Here is a 19959-nt window from a genome sequence, read left to right as displayed (position 1 = left end):
AAAGATACTTGACATTGGAAAAGCTCTAGCAAACGAAACTACACGATCTTTTATGCTATGCTTAAGTTGGGTCTTGTCCATCACATCATTCTCCTAATGATGTGATCCCGTTATCAGTGACATCCTATGTCCATAGTCAGGAAACCATGACTATCTGTTGATCAACGAGCTAGTCAACTAGAGGCTTACTAGGGACAGGTTGTGGTCTATGTATTCACACATGTATTACGATTTCCGGACAATACAATTATAGCATGAATAATAGACTATTATCATGAACACAGAAATATAATAATAACCATTTATTATTGCCTCTAGGGCATATTTCCAACAAGAGTTTCGTCAGCACGACGGCGTGGTGACGATGATGATGTTCTACCGACGCAGGGCTTCGCCTAAGCACCGCCACAGTATTATCGAGGTGGACTAAGGTGGAGGGGGACCCCGCACATGGCTAAAACATCAAACGATCAATTGTTGTGTCTCTAGGGTGCCCCCTGCCCCCGTATATAAAGGAGCAAGGGGGAGAGGTGCGGCCAGCCAGGAGGGGTGTGCCAGGAGGAGTCCTACTCCCACCGGGAGTAGGACTCCCTCCCTTTTCCTTGTTGGACTAGGAGTGGAGGGGGAAAGAGGAGGGAGAGAGGAAGGAAAGGGGGGCGCCGCCCCCCTTTCCTTGTCCTATTCGGACTAGGGGCGAGGGGCGCGCGGCCCTGCCCTGGCCGCCTCTCCTCTCTTCCACTAAGGCCCACTATGGCCCATTAAGCCCCCGGGGGGTTCCGGTAACCTCCCGGTACTCCGGTAAAATCCCGATTTCACCCGGAACACTTCCGATATCCAAACATAGGCTTCCAATATATCAATCTTCATGTCTCGACCATTTCGAGACTCCTCGTCATGTTCGTGATCACATCCAGGACTCCGAACAACCTTCGGTACATCAAAACATATAAACTCATAATATAACTGTCATTGAAACTATAAGGGTGCGGACCCTACGGGTTCGAGAACTATGTAGACATGACCGAGACACGTCTCCGGTCAATAACCAATAGCAGAACCAGGATGCTCATATTGGCTCCCACATATTCTACGAAGATCTTTATCGGTCAGACCGCATAACAACATACGTTGTTCCCTTTGTCATCGGTATGTTACTTGCCCGAGATTCGATCGTCGGTATCTCAATACCTAGTTCAATCTCGTTACCGGCAAGTCTCTTTACTCGTTCCGTAATACATCATCCCGCAACAAACTCATTAGTTGTAATGCTTGCAAGGCTTAAGTGATGTGCATTACCGAGAGGGCCCAGAGATACCTCTCCAACAATCGGAGTGACAAATCCTAATCTCGAAATATGCCAACCCAACAAGTACCTTCGGAGACACCTGTAGAGCACCTTTAAAATCACCCAGTTACGTTGTGACGTTTGGTAGCACACAAAGTGTTCCTCCGGTAAACGGGAGTTGCATAACTCATAGTCATAGGAACATGTATAAGTCATGAAGAAAGCAATAGCAACATACTAAACGATCGAGTGCTAAGCTAACGGAATGGGTCAAGTCAATCACATCATTCTCCTAATGATGATCCCGTTAATCAAATGACAACCCATGTCAATGGCTAGGAAACTTAACCATCTTTGATCAACGAGCTAGTCAAGTAGAGGCATACTAGTGACACTCTGTTTGTCTATGTATTCACACATGTATTATGTTTCCGGTTAATACAATTCTAGCATGAATAATAAACATTTATCATGATATAAGGAAATAAATAATAACTTTATTATTGCCTCTAGGGCATATTTCCTTCAGTCTCCCACTTGCACTAGAGTCAATAATCTAGATTACACAGTAATGATTCTAACACCCATGGAGCCTTGGTGCTGATCATGTTTTGCTCGTGGAAGAGGCTTAGTCAACGGGTCTGCAACATTCAGATCCGTATGTATCTTGCAAATTTCTATGTCTCCCACCTGGACTAAATCCCGGATGGAATTGAAGCGTCTCTTGATGTGCTTGGTTCTCTTGTGAAATCTGGATTCCTTCGCCAAGGCAATTGCACCAGTATTGTCACAAAAGATTTTCATTGGACCCGATGCACTAGGTATGACACCTAGATCGGATATGAACTCCTTCATCCAGACTCCTTCATTTGCTGCTTCCGAAACAGCTATGTATTCCGCTTCACACGTAGATCCCGCAATGACGCTTTGTTTAGAACTGCACCAACTGACAGCTCCACCGTTCAATGTAAACACGTATCCGGTTTGCGATTTAGAATCGTCCGGATCAGTGTCAAAGCTTGCATCAACGTAACCATTTACGATGAGCTCTTTGAAACCTCCATAAACGAGAAACATACCCTTAGTCCTTTTCAGGTATTTCAGGATGTTCTTGACCGCTGTCCAATGATCCACTCCTGGATTACTTTGGTACCTCCCTGCTAGACTTATAGCAAGGCACACATCAGGTCTGGTACACAGCATTGCATACATGATAGAGCCTATGGCTGAAGCATAGGGAACATCTTTCATCTTCTCTCTATCTTCTGCAGTGGTCGGGCATTGAGTCTTACTCAACTTCACACCTTGTAACACAAGCAAGAACCCTTTCTTTGCTTGATCCATTTTGAACTTCTTCAAAACTTTGTCAAGGTATGTGCTTTGTGAAAGTCCAATTAAGCGTCTTGATCTATCTCTATAGATCTTGATGCCCAATATATACGCAGCTTCACCGAGGTCTTTCATTGAAAAAGTCTTATTCAAGTATCCCTTTATGCTATCCAGAAATTCTATATCATTTCCAATCAGCAATATGTCATCCACATATAATATCAGAAATGCTACAGAGCTCCCACTCACTTTCTTGTAAATACAGGCTTCTCCAAAAGTCAGTACAAAACCAAATGCTTTGATTACACTATCAAAGCGTTTATTCCAACTCCGAGAGGCTTGCACCAGTCCATAAATGGATCGTTGGAGCTTGCACACTTTGTTAGCTCCCTTTGGATCGACAAAACCTTCCGGTTGCATCATATACAACTCTTCTTCCAGAAATCCATTCAGGAATGCAGTTTTGACATCCATTTGCCAAATTTCATAATCATAAAATGCGGCAATTGCTAACATGATTCGGACAGACTTAAGCATCGCTACGGGTGAGAAGGTCTCATCGTAGTCAATCCCTTGAACTTGTCGAAAACCTTTTGCAACAAGTCGAGCTTTATAGACAGTAACATTACCGTCAGTGTCTGTCTTCTTCTTGAAGATCCATTTATTCTCAATTGCTTGCCGATCATCGGGCAAGTCAACCAAAGTCCACACTTTGTTCTCATACATGGCTCCCATCTCAGATTTCATGGCCTCAAGCCATTTTGCGGAATCTGGGCTCACCATCGCTTCTTCATAGTTCGTAGGTTCGTCATGGTCTAGTAACATAACCTCCAGAAGAGGATTACCATACCACTCTGGTGCGGATCTTACTCTGGTTGACCTACGAGGTTCAGTAATAACTTGATCTGAAGTTCCATGATCATCATCATTAACTTCCTCACTAATTGGTATAGGCATCGCAGAAACTGGTTTCTGCGATGAACTACTTTCCAATAAGGGAGCAGGTACAATTACGTCATCAAGTTCTACTTTCCTCCCACTCACTTCTTTCGAGAGAAACTCCTTCCCCAGAAAAATTCTGAATTTAGCAACAAAAGTCTTGCCTTCGGATCTGTGATAGAAGGTGTACCCAACAGTCTCCTTTGGGTATCCTCTGAAGACACATTTCTCCGATTTGGGTTCGAGCTTATCAGTTTGAAGCTTTTTCACATAAGCATCGCAGCCCCAAACTTTAAGAAACGACGACTTTGGTTTCTTGCCAAAACCACAGTTCATAAGGCGTCGTCTCAACGGATTTTGATGGTGCCCTATTTAACGTGAATGCGGCCGTCTCTAAAGCATAACCCCAAAATGATAGTGGTAAATCAGTAAGAGACATCATAGATCGCACCATATCTAGTAAAGTACGATTATGACGTTCGGACACACCATTACGCTGTGGTGTTCCGGGTGGCATGAGTTGCGAAACTATTCCGCATTGTTTCAAATGAAGACCAAACTCATAACTCAAATATTCTCCTCCACGATCAGATCGTAGAAACTTTATTTTCTTGTTACGATGATTTTCAACTTCACTCTGAAATTCTTTGAACTTTTCAAATGTTTCAGACTTATGTTTCATTAAGTAGATATACCCATATCTGCTTAAATCATCTGTGAAGGTGAGAAAATAACGATATCCGCCACGAGCCTCAACATTCATCGGACCACATACATCTGTATGTATGATTTCCAACAAATCTGTTGCTCTCTCCATAGTTCCGGAGAACGGCGTTTTAGTCATCTTGCCCATGAGGCACGGTTCGCAAGTACCAAGTGATTCATAATCAAGTGGTTCCAAAAGTCCATCAGTATGGAGTTTCTTCATGCGCTTTACACCGATATGACCTAAACGGCAGTGCCACAAATAAGTTGCACTATCATTATCAACTCTGCATCTTTTGGCTTCAATACTATGAATATGTGTATCACCACTATCGAGATTCAACAAAAATAGACCACTCTTCAAGGGTGCATGACCATAAAAGATATTACTCATATAAATAGAACAACCATTATTCTCTGATTTAAATGAATAACCGTCTCGCATCAAACAAGATCCAGATATAATGTTCATGCTTAACGCTGGCACCAAATAACAATTATTTAGGTCTAAAACTAATCCCGAAGGTAGATGTAGAGGTAGCGTGCCGACCGCGATCACATCGACTTTGGAACCATTTCCCACGCGCATCGTCACCTCGTCCTTAGCCAATCTTCGCTTAATCCGTAGCCCCTGCTTCGAGTTGCAAATATTAGCAACAGAACCAGTATCAAATACCCAGGTGCTACTGCGAGCATTAGTAAGGTACACATCAATAACATGTATATCACATATACCTTTGTTCACCTTGCCATCCTTCTTATCCGCCAAATACTTGGGGCAGTTCCGCTTCCAGTGACCAGTCTGCTTGCAGTAGAAGCACTCAGTCTCAGGCTTAGGTCCAGACTTGGGTTTCTTCTCCTGAACAGCAACTTGCTTGCTGTTCTTCTTGAAGTTCCCCTTCTTCTTCCCTTTGCCCTTTTTCTTGAAACTGGTGGTCTTATTGACCATCAACACTTGATGCTCCTTTTTGATTTCTACCTCCGCAGCCTTTAGCATTGCGAAGAGCTCGGGAATCGTCTTATCCATCCCTTGCATGTTATAGTTCATCACGAAGCTCTTGTAGCTTGGTGGCAGTGATTGAAGAATTCTGTCAATGACGCTATCATCCGGAAGATTAACTCCCAGTTGAATCAAGTGATTGTTATACCCAGACATTTTGAGTATATGCTCACTGACAGAACTATTCTCTTCCATCTTGCAGCTGTAGAACTTATTGGAGACTTCATATCTCTCAATCCGGGCATTTGCTTGAAATATTAACTTCAACTCCTGGAACATCTCATATGCTCCATGACGTTCAAAACGTCGTTGAAGACCCGGTTCTAAGCCGTAAAGCATGGCACACTGAACTATCGAGTAGTCATCAGCTTTGCTCTGCCAGACGTTCATAACATCTGGTGTTGCTCCTGCAGCAGGTCTGGCACCCAGCGGTGCTTCCAGGACGTAATTCTTCTGTGCAGCAATGAGGATAATCCTCAAGTTACGGACCCAGTCCGTGTAATTGCTACCATCATCTTTCAACTTTGCTTTCTCAAGGAACGCATTAAAATTCAACGGAACAACAGCACGGGCCATCTATCTACAATCAACATAGACAAGCAAGATACTATCAGGTACTAAGTTCATGATAAATTTAAGTTCAATTAATCATATTACTTAAGAACTCCCACTTAGATAGACATCCCTCTAATCCTCTAAGTGATCACGTGATCCATATCAACTAAACCATGTCCGATCATCACGTGAGATGGAGTAGTTTCAACGGTGAACATCACTATGTTGATCATATCTACTATATGATTCACGCTCGACCTTTCGGTCTCCGTGTTCCGAGGCCATATCTGTTATATGCTAGGCTCGTCAAGCTTAACCTGAGTATTCCGCGTGTGCAACTGTTTTGCACCCGTTGTATTTGAACGTAGAGCCTATCACACCCGATCATCACGTGGTGTCTCAGCACGAAGAACTTTGCAACGGTGCATACTCAGGGAGAACACTTATACTTTGATAATTTAGTGAGGGATCATCTTATAATGCTACCGTCAATCAAAGCAAGATAAGATGCATAAAAGATAAACATCACATGCAATCAATATAAGTGATATGATATGGCCATCATCATCTTGTGCTTGTGATCTCCATCTCCGAAGCACCGTCATGATCACCATCGTCACCGGCGCGACACCTTGATCTCCATCGTAGCATCGTTGTCGTCTCGCCAATCTTATGCTTCTACGACTATCGCTACCGCTTAGTGATAAAGTAAAGCATTACAGGGCGATTGCATTGCATACAATAAAGCGACAACCATATGGCTCCTGCCAGTTGCCGATAACTCGGTTACAAAACATGATCATCTCATACAATAAAATTTAGCATCATGTCTTGACCATATCACATCACAACATGCCCTGCAAAAACAAGTTAGACGTCCTCTACTTTGTTGTTGCAAGTTTTACGTGGCTGCTACGGGCTTAGCAAGAACCGTTCTCACCTACGCATCAAAACCACAACGATAGTTTGTCAAGTTGGTGCTGTTTTAACCTTCGCAAGGACCGGGCGTAGCCACACTCGGTTCAACTAAAGTTGGAGAAACTGACACCCGCCAGCCACCTCTGTGCAAAGCACGTCGGAAGAACCAGTCTCGCGTAAGCGTACGTGTAATGTCGGTCCGGGCCGCTTCATCCAACAATACCGCCGAACCAAAGTATGACATGCTGGTAAGCAGTATGACTTATATCGCCCACAACTCACTTGTGTTCTACTCGTGCATATAACATCAACGCATAAAACCTGGCTCGGATGCCACTGTTGGGGAACATAGTAATTTCAAAAAAATTCCTACGCACACGCGAGATCATGGTGATGCACGGCAACGAGAGGGGAGAGTGTTGTCCACGTACCCTCATAGACCGAAAGCGAAAGCGTTAGCACAACGCGGTTGATGTAGTCGTACGTCTTCACGATCCGACCGATCAAGTACCGAACGCACGGCACCTCCGAGTTCAGCACACGTTCAGCCCGATGACGTCCCTCGAACTCTGACCCAGTCGAGTGTTGAGGGAGAGTTTCGTCAGCACGACGGCGTGGTGACAATGATGATGTTCTACCGACGCAGGGCTTCGCCTAAGCACCGCTACAGTATTATCGAGATGGACTATGGTGGAGGGGGGCACCGCACACGGCTAAAAGATCAAACGATCAATTGTTGTGTCTCTAGGGTGCCCCCTGCCCCCATATATAAAGGAGCAAGGGGGGGAGGTGCGGCCGGCCAGGAGGGGCGCGCCAGGAGGAGTCCTACTCCCATCGGGAGTAGTACTCCCTCCCTTTTCCTTGTTGGACTAGGAGTGGAGGGGGAAAGAGAAGGGAGAGAGGAAGGAAAGGGGGGCGCCGCCCCCCTCTCCTTGTCCTATTCGGACTAGGGGGGAGGGGTGCGCGGCCCTGCCCTGGCCGCCTCTCCTCTCTTCCACTAAGGCCCACTATGGCCCATTAAGCCCCCGGGGGGTTCCGGTAACCTCCCGGTACTCCGGTAAAATCCCGATTTCACCCGGAACACTTCCGATATCCAAACATAGGCTTCCAATATATCAATATTCATGTCTCGACCATTTCGAGACTCCTCGTCATGTCCGTGATCACATCCGGGACTCCGAACAACTTTTGGTACATCAAAACATATAAACTCATAATATAACTGTCATCGAAACTTTAAGCGTGCGGACCCTACGGGTTCGAGAACTATGTAGACATGACCGAGACACGTCTCCGGTCAATAACCAATAGCGGAACCAGGATGCTCATATTGGCTCCCACATATTCTACGAAGATCTTTATCGGTCAGACCGCATAACAACATATGTTGTTCCCTTTGTCATCGATATGTTACTTGCCCGAGATTCGATCGTCGGTATCTCAATACCTAGTTCAATCTCGTTACCGGCAAGTCTCTTTACTCGTTCCGTAATACATCATCCCGCAACAAACTCATTAGTTGCAATGCTTGCAAGGCTTAAGTGATGTGCATTACCGAGAGGGCCCAGAGATACCTCTCCGACAATCGGAGTGACAAATCCTAATCTCAAAATACGCCAACCCAACAAGTACCTTCGGAGACACCTGTAGAGCACCTTTATAATCACCCAGTTACGTTGTGACGTTTGGTAGCACACAAAGTGTTCCTCCGGTAAACGGGAGTTGCATAATCTCATAGTCATAGGAACATGTATAAGTCATGAAGAAAGCAATAGCAACATACTAAACGATCGAGTGCTAAGCTATCGGAATGGGTCAAGTCAATCACATCATTCTCCTAATGATGTGATCCCGTTAATCAAATGACAACCCATGTCAATGGCTAGGAAACTTAACCATCTTTGATCAACGAGCTAGTCAAGTAGAGGCATACTAGTGACACTCTGTTTGTCTATGTATTCACACATGTATTATGTTTCCGGTTAATACAATTCTAGCATGAATAATAAACATTTGTCATGATATAAGGAAATAAATAATAACTTTATTATTGCCTCTAGGGCATATTTCCTTCACCTTCCCCGCATCCTCCATGACTAGGGACATTAGGATATTTTCATACAACTCAAAGCTCGCACAACGGATCACATATTTATTGCTCGAAGTCAAGACAATATTCGTGGACGACTGGATAATAGATTACAAACACATAGGATCGACATGAGTTGTCCGTCCTGGTCACAGTTCTCACCAGTTGCTCACACTCTAGCTATTCTCAACTCCCTTTGACCATGACGATGCCCTCCTCCCCTCCAGCCGCACCTGTCACTCTCCTCACCTCAAACCACTTTCGTACTTGCTCCTATTGCGATGTGAAATAGCTCATTGGTGAGCTATAACAAGTGCTTCTTCTCGCAACTTTGATATGTTCAAGAGAAGTACCTCCTTCGAGTCACAATTCTTTGATTCCTCCCCCAGGACCTTGCTCATATAGTTCTTGTGGAGCTTGAGATGGTTTCCCTCGATGCGGCCACATAGGACAAGGTGCTTGGCACCAAAGGCCAGTCATGCACTATTGTGCCTTTCTCACCCAGGAGATGAAAACTTAGGTGAGCTATGTCAATGGGTCTACACTATCGATGAGTAATACCTGCTCCTGGGGATGTGCTTAGTGTTGGGGCCTCCCATGGACACAATTTTACAAGATGTGATAGACACATGTTAATTCAAGTGAATAGTGCTCGGGGGGCAACAATGGTCAATGGAGGATGATGAGAGCGAGTTATCATGGGACTCTGACTGGCTAATTGAAATATTGTTCTTTTTTAGGCCATCGTTCGTACTTATGCTTTGGATGGTGGTAAGGGAGGATTGCCAATCGATTTACGCTAGAAATTATATTTCATGCGGATTTGGATGGAGTCTATTGCACGGCAAAATTGGCTTATCTCACATTTTTCGTTGGACTAACAAAGATACCAGATACTAATAATCTTTGGAACATGCAAGCGCCACTCAAGTGGATTTAGGTAGCTAGAGATGTGAGATAACGTGTTCCTCATTCTAAGATTTTGAACATGGAGACATATCTAAGAGGAAAGAGTCAAATTTGGATCTTTTATGGAGGTGGAAAGATATCGAACATTCTATAACTCTCGCATGTATGTGATATGTCATGTAATTTTGATTGAATACAGCCCAAACATTGTTTGTTTTGAAGTTATACTAAGAAACTATGTTAGATTTATAGATTAAAATCATTGTAGCGTGTGCATGCTTGGATTCACTAACATGGTTTAATATGTTTACTGTTGCTTCGACAGACATTGGGAATACCTCACGCTCTTACTTCAGTTATGTGGCTCTGTGGTCCTATTGCTGGATTAATTGTAAGTAACTATGACAATGGATCTTGTAGAACAAGGAGTTATGTTTTGATTTCCATACGATAACTCTCTAACAACTTAAGAGAGGAAAATCTGCACACCCGGTGCTTCTTTTTTTGTTATACTTTGCACTGTGGTCTATAAAGCAATAAATTCATGGTGCAACTTCATGAATATTTATTAAAAGAATAAGAAGTGACGTAAAGTGCACATCACTTTCATTCATCATTTGAGCAAACCACTTGATTTTTCCAATTCATTCAGGGGTTGGCGTATTTCCTATGAGTTTATTGTGAAGCATATATTTCAAATTAATGCATGCATCATATGTTCATGAAGGTGCAACCATGTGTGGGTCTCTCTAGTGACAAGTGTGGTTCGCCACTAGGGAGGCAGAGACCGTTTATCCTCTCAGGATGCATCGTCATCTCCATATCGGTGAGTACCATGCAATCACACCTCTTTTGATGACATACACCATCAACCTGTTATGAACAATCACTAATGTGTTGCAACACTCATCTGTGTGACCCCGTAGGTTATAATTGTTGGGTTCTCCTCGGACATCGGGTACGCACTCGGGGACACGAAGGAGGATTGCAAGTAAGCTAAAACTTTAATTTCAGGCATATAGTAGCAAAGTAAAGAATCTTAGTAAATCTAACGCCAAGTTGACGAGAGATTTGTACAGAGATTACACTGGGCCTCGGTACCGTGCGGCTGCTGCCTTCATTTTGGGCTTCTGGCTGCTCGACTTCTCCAATAACACAGTGCAAGTGAGTGTGTGCATGCTTGGTCAAGAGCGTATCGACATATTTCATAGTTAACTTTGGTAGTCTAGACTAGAAAAAAATATTGCTTTCACTCAAAAAACACAAAAATTGTTACGAAGAATCATTAGAGAAAACGGCAATTCTTCATACTTATAGAAAATAATAATCCTGTCAAGCAATACCCAAGGAGATTCTATGTAAGCCATCCATTAACTCTTGAGATATGTGCAGAAATTTCAACACATTCCATTTGTTGCATTTTCATAAAACATTGAGTCAAATCATATCCACTCTCCTCCTTACACACGTCATGTCATGCATCCACCCAACATCATGCCTCTGCCCACATGAATAATTCAAATTTGAATACCTCTCTGTCTCCGTGTGAATTTTTTTTGTATTTAACTAACATTTGTTTGACATTGCTGATAATAATGAAATATTTTCAATTAAGCTATGGTTAATAATTGTGATAACATAAATATGGGAAAACATCAACAAACCTAATGTGCCAAGTCAATACGAACTGCGACAGGTACGTTATAATCCCCAAGTGTGAGGAATTGTTGTAGCACTTTCCAAAGATAAAAGTGGTTAGTATGGAGTGTCGGATACACAAGGAGCTGAAGGTAAGATCAACATTCCCCCATCTCCTATGTGTCACTGATACAACCCTATGTAAACCGAGCATGTGTTTTATCTAGAAACAAGAAATAAACCTAACAGTAGGCAATCAACATGGGTACAAAGAGGTAGCTTTGTAAGGCAACGGAGACCATAAACGTAAAAGTAGGTGCTGCCTAAGTAATGATGCAATACAATAAAAATAGCGAGCGTGGAATAATGGTGGTAGGGTGTGCGGAATAGTCCCGGCAATGAGCTAAGTTACTAAACTGGTCATCTTCGCAAGTTTATATGTGGGAGAGGTCTCTACTAGCATGTCATCCCTTACTCGGAATTTATGCACTTCTGATTGGAACTATTAGCAAGCATCCACAACTATTAACAAGTTCATTAAGGTAAAACCCAACCATAGCAGTAAGATATATTGGTCCCCCTTCAATCATGTATGTATAAATTTATATGGTCCGGCGAGGTTTCTGTCGCTCCTGCCCCCATATGCATAGTCCAATGAACATACAACTAACCCTATGGCATGATCTGCATGTGAGCTCATATGATGCGCACCAAAGGACAGTAACATAACAACACGCAACTCAAACCAAACATGGAAATTGACCAATTCACCCAAAGGACAACAAGAATCTACTCAAACATAATAGTGATGACACAAATAATTGGGTAATAATTCATAGCACTAAAACACCATGTCAAGTAGGGGATTCCGGCGGGTTCTCGTAGAGTGGGTAGCAAAAAAGAGGTGAGGAAGGTGATGGAGATGTTGTTGAAGACGGCGATGTTGATCAACACGATCGCCACGATGATGGTTCCCCTAACGACACTCCAGTGCCACCAGGAGAGAGAGGTTGAGAGCCCCCCCTTCAAATTCTTCCTCCATGGCATGCCCCTAGATGGGAGAGGTTCTCACCTCTGTTCCTTGTCCAACATGGCTCTCAGAGGGGTGAGAGCCCCTCTGATATTGGATCTCTTCTCTATATCTCTTTGTTTTTGCTACTATTTTCTAGCCAAATACCATTCCTTTTATAGTCAGAGGTCGGTAAATCCGACCGGACGGGATTCGAGGGATTTTTTTGTTGGGAACCGTAGCATAATTTAAAATTTTCCTACGCTCACCAAGATGCATCTATGGAGTCTACTAGCAACGAGGGGAAAGGAGTGGATCTACATACCCTTGTAGATCGCGAGCGGAAGCGTTCCAATGAACGTGGATGACGGAGTCGTACTCGCCGTGATCCAAACCACCGATGACCGAGTGCCGAACGTACGGCACCTCCGCGTTCAACACACGTACGGTGCAGCGACGTCTCCTCCTTCTTGATCCAGCAAGGGGGAAGGAGAGGTTGATGGAGATCCAACAGCACGACGGCGTGGTGGTGGATGTAGCGGGTCTCCGGCAGGGCTTCGCCGAGCTTTTGCGAGAGAGAGAGAGAGAGAGAGAGAGGTGTTGCAGGGGAGGAGGGAGGCGCCCAAGGCTTAGATGTTGCTGCCCTCCCTTCCCCCCACTATATATAGGGCCAAGGGAGAGGGGGGGGCGCAGCCTTACCCCTTCCTCCAAGGAAGGGTGCGGCCAGGGGGGAGTCCTTCCCCCCCAAGGCACCTCGGAGGTGCCTTCCCCCTTTAGGACTCTCCCTTCTTTCTTATCTCTTGCGCATGGGCCTCTTGGGGCTGGTGCCCTTGGCCCATATAGGCCAAGGCGCACCCCTTACAGCCCATGTGGCCCCCCGGGGCTGGTGGACCCCCGGACCCCTTTCGGCACTCCCGGTACAATACCGATAAAGTGCGAAACTTTTCCGGCAACCAAAATAAGACTTCCCATATATAAATCTTTACCTCCGGACCATTCCGGAACCTCTCGTGACGTCCGGGATCTCATCCGGGACTCCGAACAACTTTCGGGTTTCCGCATACATATATCTCTACAACCCTAGCGTCACCGGACCTTAAGTGTGTAGACCCTACGGGTTCGGGAGACATGCAGACATGACCGAGACGCCTCTCCGGTCAATAACCAACAGCGGGATCTGGATACCCATGTTGGCTCCCACATGTTCCACGATGATATCATCGGATGAACCACGGTGTCGAGGATTCAATCAATCCGTATGCAATTCCCTTTGTCAATCGGTATGTTACTTGCCCGAGATTCGATCGTCGGTATCCCAATACCTAGTTCAATCTCGTTACCGGCAAGTCTCTTTACTCGTACCGCAATGCATGATCCCGTGACTAACGCCTTAGTCACATTGAGCTCATTATGATGATGCATTACCGAGTGGGCCCAGAGATACCTCTCCGTCACACGGAGTGACAAATCCCAGTCTCGATCCGTGCCAACCCAACAGACACTTTCGGAGATACCCGTAATGCACCTTTATAGTCACCCAGTTACGTTGTGACGTTTGGCACACCCAAAGCACTCCTACGGTATCCGGGAGTTGCACGATCTCATGGTCTAAGGAAAAGATACTTGACATTGGAAAAGCTCTAGCAAACGAAACTACACGATCTTTTATGCTATGCTTAAGTTGGGTCTTGTCCATCACATCATTCTCCTAATGATGTGATCCCGTTATCAATGACATCCAATGTCCATAGTCAGGAAACCATGACTATCTGTTGATCAACGAGCTAGTCAACTAGAGGCTTACTAGGGACAGGTTGTGGTCTATTTATTCACACATGTATTACGATTTCCGGACAATACAATTATAGCATGAATAATAGACTATTATCATGAACACAGAAATATAATAATAACCATTTATTATTGCCTCTAGGGCATATTTCCAACATTTTTTTCTCCATAAAAATAACTTACTTGTGGATAAAAAAAAGGGCTCTAACTGACATCCACAACCCCCACATGGGCCCATGGCATGACTAGGGGGTAGGCACACCACCTGGTCGTGTGGGGCCCTCGGGCACCGTCTTGCGTTGATTCCTTGGCCCAAAAATAACATATATTCCAGAAAAAATCATAGTAAATCACTGGGGTATTTTGAACTTCCTAAATATTGATTTTCTATGAAAGAAAAAATATGCAGAAAACAACAACTTGCACTAGGCACTAGATAATAGGTTAGTCCAGAAAAATAATATAAAAGTGCAGCAAAACCTGAAAGCCATATATAATTGATGTTAATATAGCATGAATAATTCAAATAAATTAGATACGTTGGAAACATATCAGCATCCCCAAGCTTAATCCGTGCTCGTCCTCGAGTAGGTAGATGATAACAAGAATAATTTTTAAAGTGTGAATGCAAGGATATATAAAACCTTTGATCACATAGGCAATAATAATTCTAAAAACAAGTAACATCATTCCATTAAGTTCAACATATAATAAAGTGGTAATGAAGTATCTCGTTAATATTTTAGAATATATTGCAAACATAAAGCAACCAATGAAGTATATATGATGACTAGGTACCACAATTTGAACATAACCATCATACTTATACAATGCACAATGAATTGCTATTATGAGAATGCATACAAAGCTAAGAGTGATGACCATACTCAATACCTAGTGCCGCAAGAAAAAGAAAATGGAATTGGCTCAACAATAAAAGTAAAAAAGATAGGCCCTTCACATAGAGAGGAGCAGAGATCAACATGCGCCATAACTCATTTGTTTAAAACAGAGATAATTTTTTTGAGATGTGTACTTTTCCTATCAAGGTTTAGCAACAAAAGTTTCCATTATCTTCCATACTAAACACATTAAGAGCGGTTACCATGCATCAACACTCCTCCTCCACCATAACCAACACAAACCATGGCTAGTTGAATCCATGGGTGCCTGCCAACTTTCAACTTTTCTGGAGGAGTGCCTTTTTCAAAAATATATTATTGGGATTAGGCATCCCTATACAAGCTATCTCATAAACTTAACAAGAAGAATAAACTCCCGACCTAAGTAAAACACACTTAGTACGGAAGATAGTGACTACCCCCACCGCTCCATGAGTTTTACAAGCACACAAAATAGAAGTTTATTTGAAAGTTTAGAGGTGGCCTTGCAAATTTACTTGGAATGGCAGTGAAATACCATCTATATGTAGGTACGGTGGACACTTTGTGTCCTAAACTTGTTTCAAGGATTGGATGCACAAGCAGTGATTCCTCTTAGTACAGGAAAAGGCTAGCAAAAGATAGTGGGCAACCACTTTACCAAGCACAAAACCCTTAATCATTCATTCTCTAACAATAACATTATTGAGGAAATATAATCATGATGATAACCTTCAAACCTTGACGGCCCGCCACCCGCCTTCTTCGTCTTCTCCGGCCTTCCAGCGCCAGCCGCCGAAAGCGACGACCCCGAGAAGTTCAAGGAGCTGGCTCGAGGAGCCGCCGCCAAGAACTACCCCCCCCCCCCCCCCGGCAAATCATGCAGATGGTGCTGCTGCCGGCGTCGCCTAGGGACGGGGTGTCCGACGTCTAGTCAGACCCGTCCCCGTCGTCCTCCCCACCGGTCCCCTCCTCGTCGCCGTCGGTCGAGCTCTGTACGCAGCACCCTAACCTGTGTCCCGAGTGCCCGAAGACCATAACGGAGAGCAGGTCGCTCCCCACTAATTTGAAGTGGAGAACGTGCCCCTTCATCAAGCAATGGGCGCGTGCGAAGGTTTTCCAACCCCGACGAAGGAGCATTACATGAGGGACGGGGAACCTTGTGTTCGCCCATATGTCGCCATTGCAACGCCCCTTCATGTGAAGCCTCAGCCTCGGCGGCTGGTCGATCTCCAGCACCCTCGCGAACGCCTCGGGGAGGCGAAGGCGGCTATGTGGCGGCTCGCGCAACTGCAAGATGAACTCCAGCATCGTGTCCCCGACGTGGCCGCTCAACGAAGCGGGAGGAGATGGTGGTGGAGATGGTGATGTCGCAGGTGTCCCCCTTCCGCGCCCACCTCTGCCTCGACCGCCTCGCCGACCGCGACCCTGTCTGATGCTTCCACCTTGGGGGTCTGTCTCTTCCTTAGCCGCCGTGGCTCTCTGATGAGAGGAAGATCTAGTCGCCTCCGCAGAAGGACGGCCGCGGCCGCGCCCTCTCGGCATGGTGGTGGATGGAGAATGGAGGTGATGCGAGGAGATGCCTCTCCTCCTCCTCCTGAGTCCCCTTTTTATAGCCAAGCAGGGAAGGCTGAAGAATGGCTCTACGCCTCTAAAGAGCCCTCTCAAATCCGGCTCATTAAAGCCGTTGGCAACGAGCGAGGTCATCAACCACCCTCCTCGCGCCAATCAAAGGCGCATGGGTATCGGCCATGGCGCGCCTTCCCATATCCCACGCATCCATCACCTACCCCGTGCCATGCATGCGGCGTACATGGCGAAAAAGGCGGGCGTGGTGGGAAACGTGGAACGGCGGCTCCAAGATTGAGGAAGGCGAGGAGAGTAAATGAGCAGCAGCCCTACAGTTTTCCCTTTTTTTATGGGGAAGACACAGGCCGCCTCTTTACTATTCACCGCGGGGTGACGCAAGCATGCTGCGGTCATTCCATGCACAACCCCCACGTCAGGCACTCAATGCGGGTCATGGGGAAGCGCTACTGGCGAAGGGATTAATGCGGCTAACACTCTGCCACGCGTGCCCGCGCACCGTTTTGGGCCTGGTCCAACAATGCTCTGCGCTTATGTGTGGCCCAGGCCCGGGGCTCCTGTCAGTGTATAAAAGTAGGGGCCTTTCTATACCCCTTTACTTGTGCACGGGCAGTCGTAGCCGCACCTATGGCCACGCTTGACAAAGCAGAGGAAGCAAAGATACAAGGCTGCCGAGGCAGCACTAGAGCCAGAAGCATAAAGAGCAAAGGGACAAGATGGGCTTCCCCTGGCAAGAGCCTTGCCGGGGTGGCCTACGTAGCCCCGGCAAGAGTCTTGCCGGGGCAACCTGCCCAACACCAGCAAGGCCACCACCCTTGAGCCTGAGAGCTCTGGCACCATCGACAGCGTCAAGGCAAGACTCAGGGGTGCCTTGTGTAGTGGCATGCAGATCTTTGTATGGACCAAAGGCGTGCAAAACTAGATGAGAACCAGGAGACGAAGACCCCCGGCAAGATCCTTGCCGGGGACGCCCACGAGACCCCGGCAAGGCCCTTGCTGGGGACATCTGCGGGGCCGAGGCCAGGCCCGCACTTGCCAGAGTTTCGCTGCCCCGCACCCGTTCCGACGTGGTGGCCAGCCCGCCAACTAGGCGAGCGCCTGCGTGGCAATATGCAGCTTCTGGGCCAACTAGCCAAGCACCTGCGTGGTGGCATGCAGATCTTCGTGAAGACCCTGCCACCGCACCAGCTCAGCATCCAGCCACCTAGCGTGGCGCTGCATGCCTCGTCACCTTGGACGCGCGTCAAAGCAAGGCGAGGTGGTGATAGACGGGACGAGCTTCTTTGCCGTCCCCGATAAAGCAAGAGGACACATAGGCGGCGCATTAAATGCGTTTGTCCTATGATGTCAGGAGATAAACTTGTACACTGTACACACTTTCCACCTCCTGTGTGCCACTGTGGCAACCCCTTTGACATATAAAAGGAGGCCCGAGGCATACCGAGGGAGGATTCGGACTTTTTGGACTGGGCATGCACCGCAGCTAGTTCAAGAGCTCAAGAACACTAAATACACACAAAGCAGGACTAGGGTTTTACGCATCGTTTGTGGTCTGAACCTGGGTAAAAATCCCCCCGTGTTGATCTTCTCAACCCTCTCGTTGCGCAGCCCCACGCCCTGCCAACCGTAGTAGGGATTCCCTGTGATCCCATAGGTGTCGCTCCTGAGCCCCGACAGTGGCTAAAGATCTGTCTGCTCATTGTCACCATCAATCTCCATGCGTTAAGCTAGTTGCGTTTGAATATGTGGATAGTGGGTGGAAGTTTCTGGCATATGCAGTGAAGGTTAGCCCCACTTTCTTTGTTACAAATCATTTGTTAGATGTGATTCAGACACTATCACTGTGCTGTGTTATTCTGGATGTTAAGACAATGTCACAGTTTGTACCTAGTATCTAAAAATGTTGCTATCTCATTAGCGGTGCCATTAGAAAATTATTTGGCACTGCTTTAGCAGTTTGTGCAGCCAACTTTGGTCCACGCATCCGAGCAGCCAAGCCGTAAAATACTAAATCTTTATGGCACGAAGGAACTGGGCATCGGAGCAACTAGGTGCTTCGGAGTCCGGGTCCCTAATTTTTTCCTCTGCATCGGCTCGCCAGTGCAGGGCACCGGTGCCAAATGTAGCAACAGTTGTCTTGACACCGATTTTGGCATACATAGTGGACGACCTTAGTGCAATTAGTTATATGTTACTAAATTTGTGCATGTACACACTTGCTAGTATCAATTTGATGTCATCCAAACACTGTCGCTATGCTGTTGGAGTTACAATTAGCTTCCTCATAAAATCACTACACGACAACACTACATGCCCAACAACGAGGTTGGTGGGGAAAACAACTTCTTCCAACAGATAGTCGGTCAGGAAAAACTATTGCCGACTGACCAACCTTGTCTGTTGGGGAAAGTCCACACGGGAAAACCCTTTCCCGACCGACATAGCTTTCCCGACCGACTGCTTGACGGCTATGGAATATCTTTCCCGACCGATTGCTTGATGGCTATGGGATATCTTTCCCGACCGACAGCCTGTTGGGCCTAGCAAGGGCCTTTCCCGACCAACAATCTGTTAGGGCAGCAGCGGGCCTTTCCTGACTGACTATTGGACAGGGTATTCTTTTCCAACCAACATTATGTTGGGCCTAGCATTAGGCTTTCCCAACTGACTATCAGACGGCGTTTGTTTTGCCGACCAACAATCAGATGGGGTTTTCTTTTGTCGAACAACAGTTCATTAACATTTTTTTAGCCAACCACAACTTTAATTAACATATGGTACTGATTGTCACATACATATATGTTGTAGGGTGGAACCCTGGATGGAGATCTTTCACGAATTGGAGGGGAAATCCCCAAGAACACGAAGAACACAAGAGAGGGAAAACACTCAAATTGACTAGATCCAGTCACACATATGCTAGATCCAAGAACATACAAGAGTTCACAATGATTCAAGAACAACAAAGGAAAGATACACGGTACTAGTTCATCCCAATCCTATGAGGAGAGAGGTCTTGATGATCCTATGATGGGGATCTTTCCCTAGATGGGGGCTTGAATCCACTAGGCGATCTACTCCATAGGAGGTCCTGAACTCCAATGGAGTGGTCTCTCTCTCACAAGAGGAGATACAAGGAGCAAAGCTCACCAAATCATGTCATATACTTTTCTATCCTCTAAATGAGCTAGGTGGGAGGTACTTATAGTCTAGGGACGAAATAGAGGGAGAGGGGGATACAAAGGTCCAAAATGACCCTGAAAACGCACACACTCTCGGAGGGGTCCGGGCACCCGGGGTAAAGGGGTCCGGGCACCCGGACCG

At 45.9% G+C, this 19959-nt stretch overlaps 1 protein-coding gene across 2 annotated transcripts in view; it reads left to right on the top strand.

Moving 5' to 3' along the window:
- The window catches only part of LOC123180885 (sucrose transport protein SUT3), a 44047-nt gene that overhangs the window by 12376 nt on the left and 11712 nt on the right, over window positions 1–19959 (top strand). For both annotated transcript variants that reach the window (XM_044593066.1, XM_044593067.1), the window contains exons 2-5: window positions 10055–10120; window positions 10457–10555; window positions 10656–10720; window positions 10809–10893. In XM_044593066.1, coding sequence (XP_044449001.1) covers window positions 10055–10120; window positions 10457–10555; window positions 10656–10720; window positions 10809–10893 — 315 coding nt within the window. The remainder of the gene's footprint in view (window positions 1–10054; window positions 10121–10456; window positions 10556–10655; window positions 10721–10808; window positions 10894–19959) is intronic.

This window comes from Triticum aestivum, chromosome 1D (assembly GCF_018294505.1).
Source record: "Triticum aestivum cultivar Chinese Spring chromosome 1D, IWGSC CS RefSeq v2.1, whole genome shotgun sequence".
Classification (NCBI taxonomy): Eukaryota; Viridiplantae; Streptophyta; class Magnoliopsida; order Poales; family Poaceae; genus Triticum; species Triticum aestivum.
Note: the sequence above shows the minus strand (reverse complement) of the source record. Positions and strands in the feature narration are given on the sequence as shown.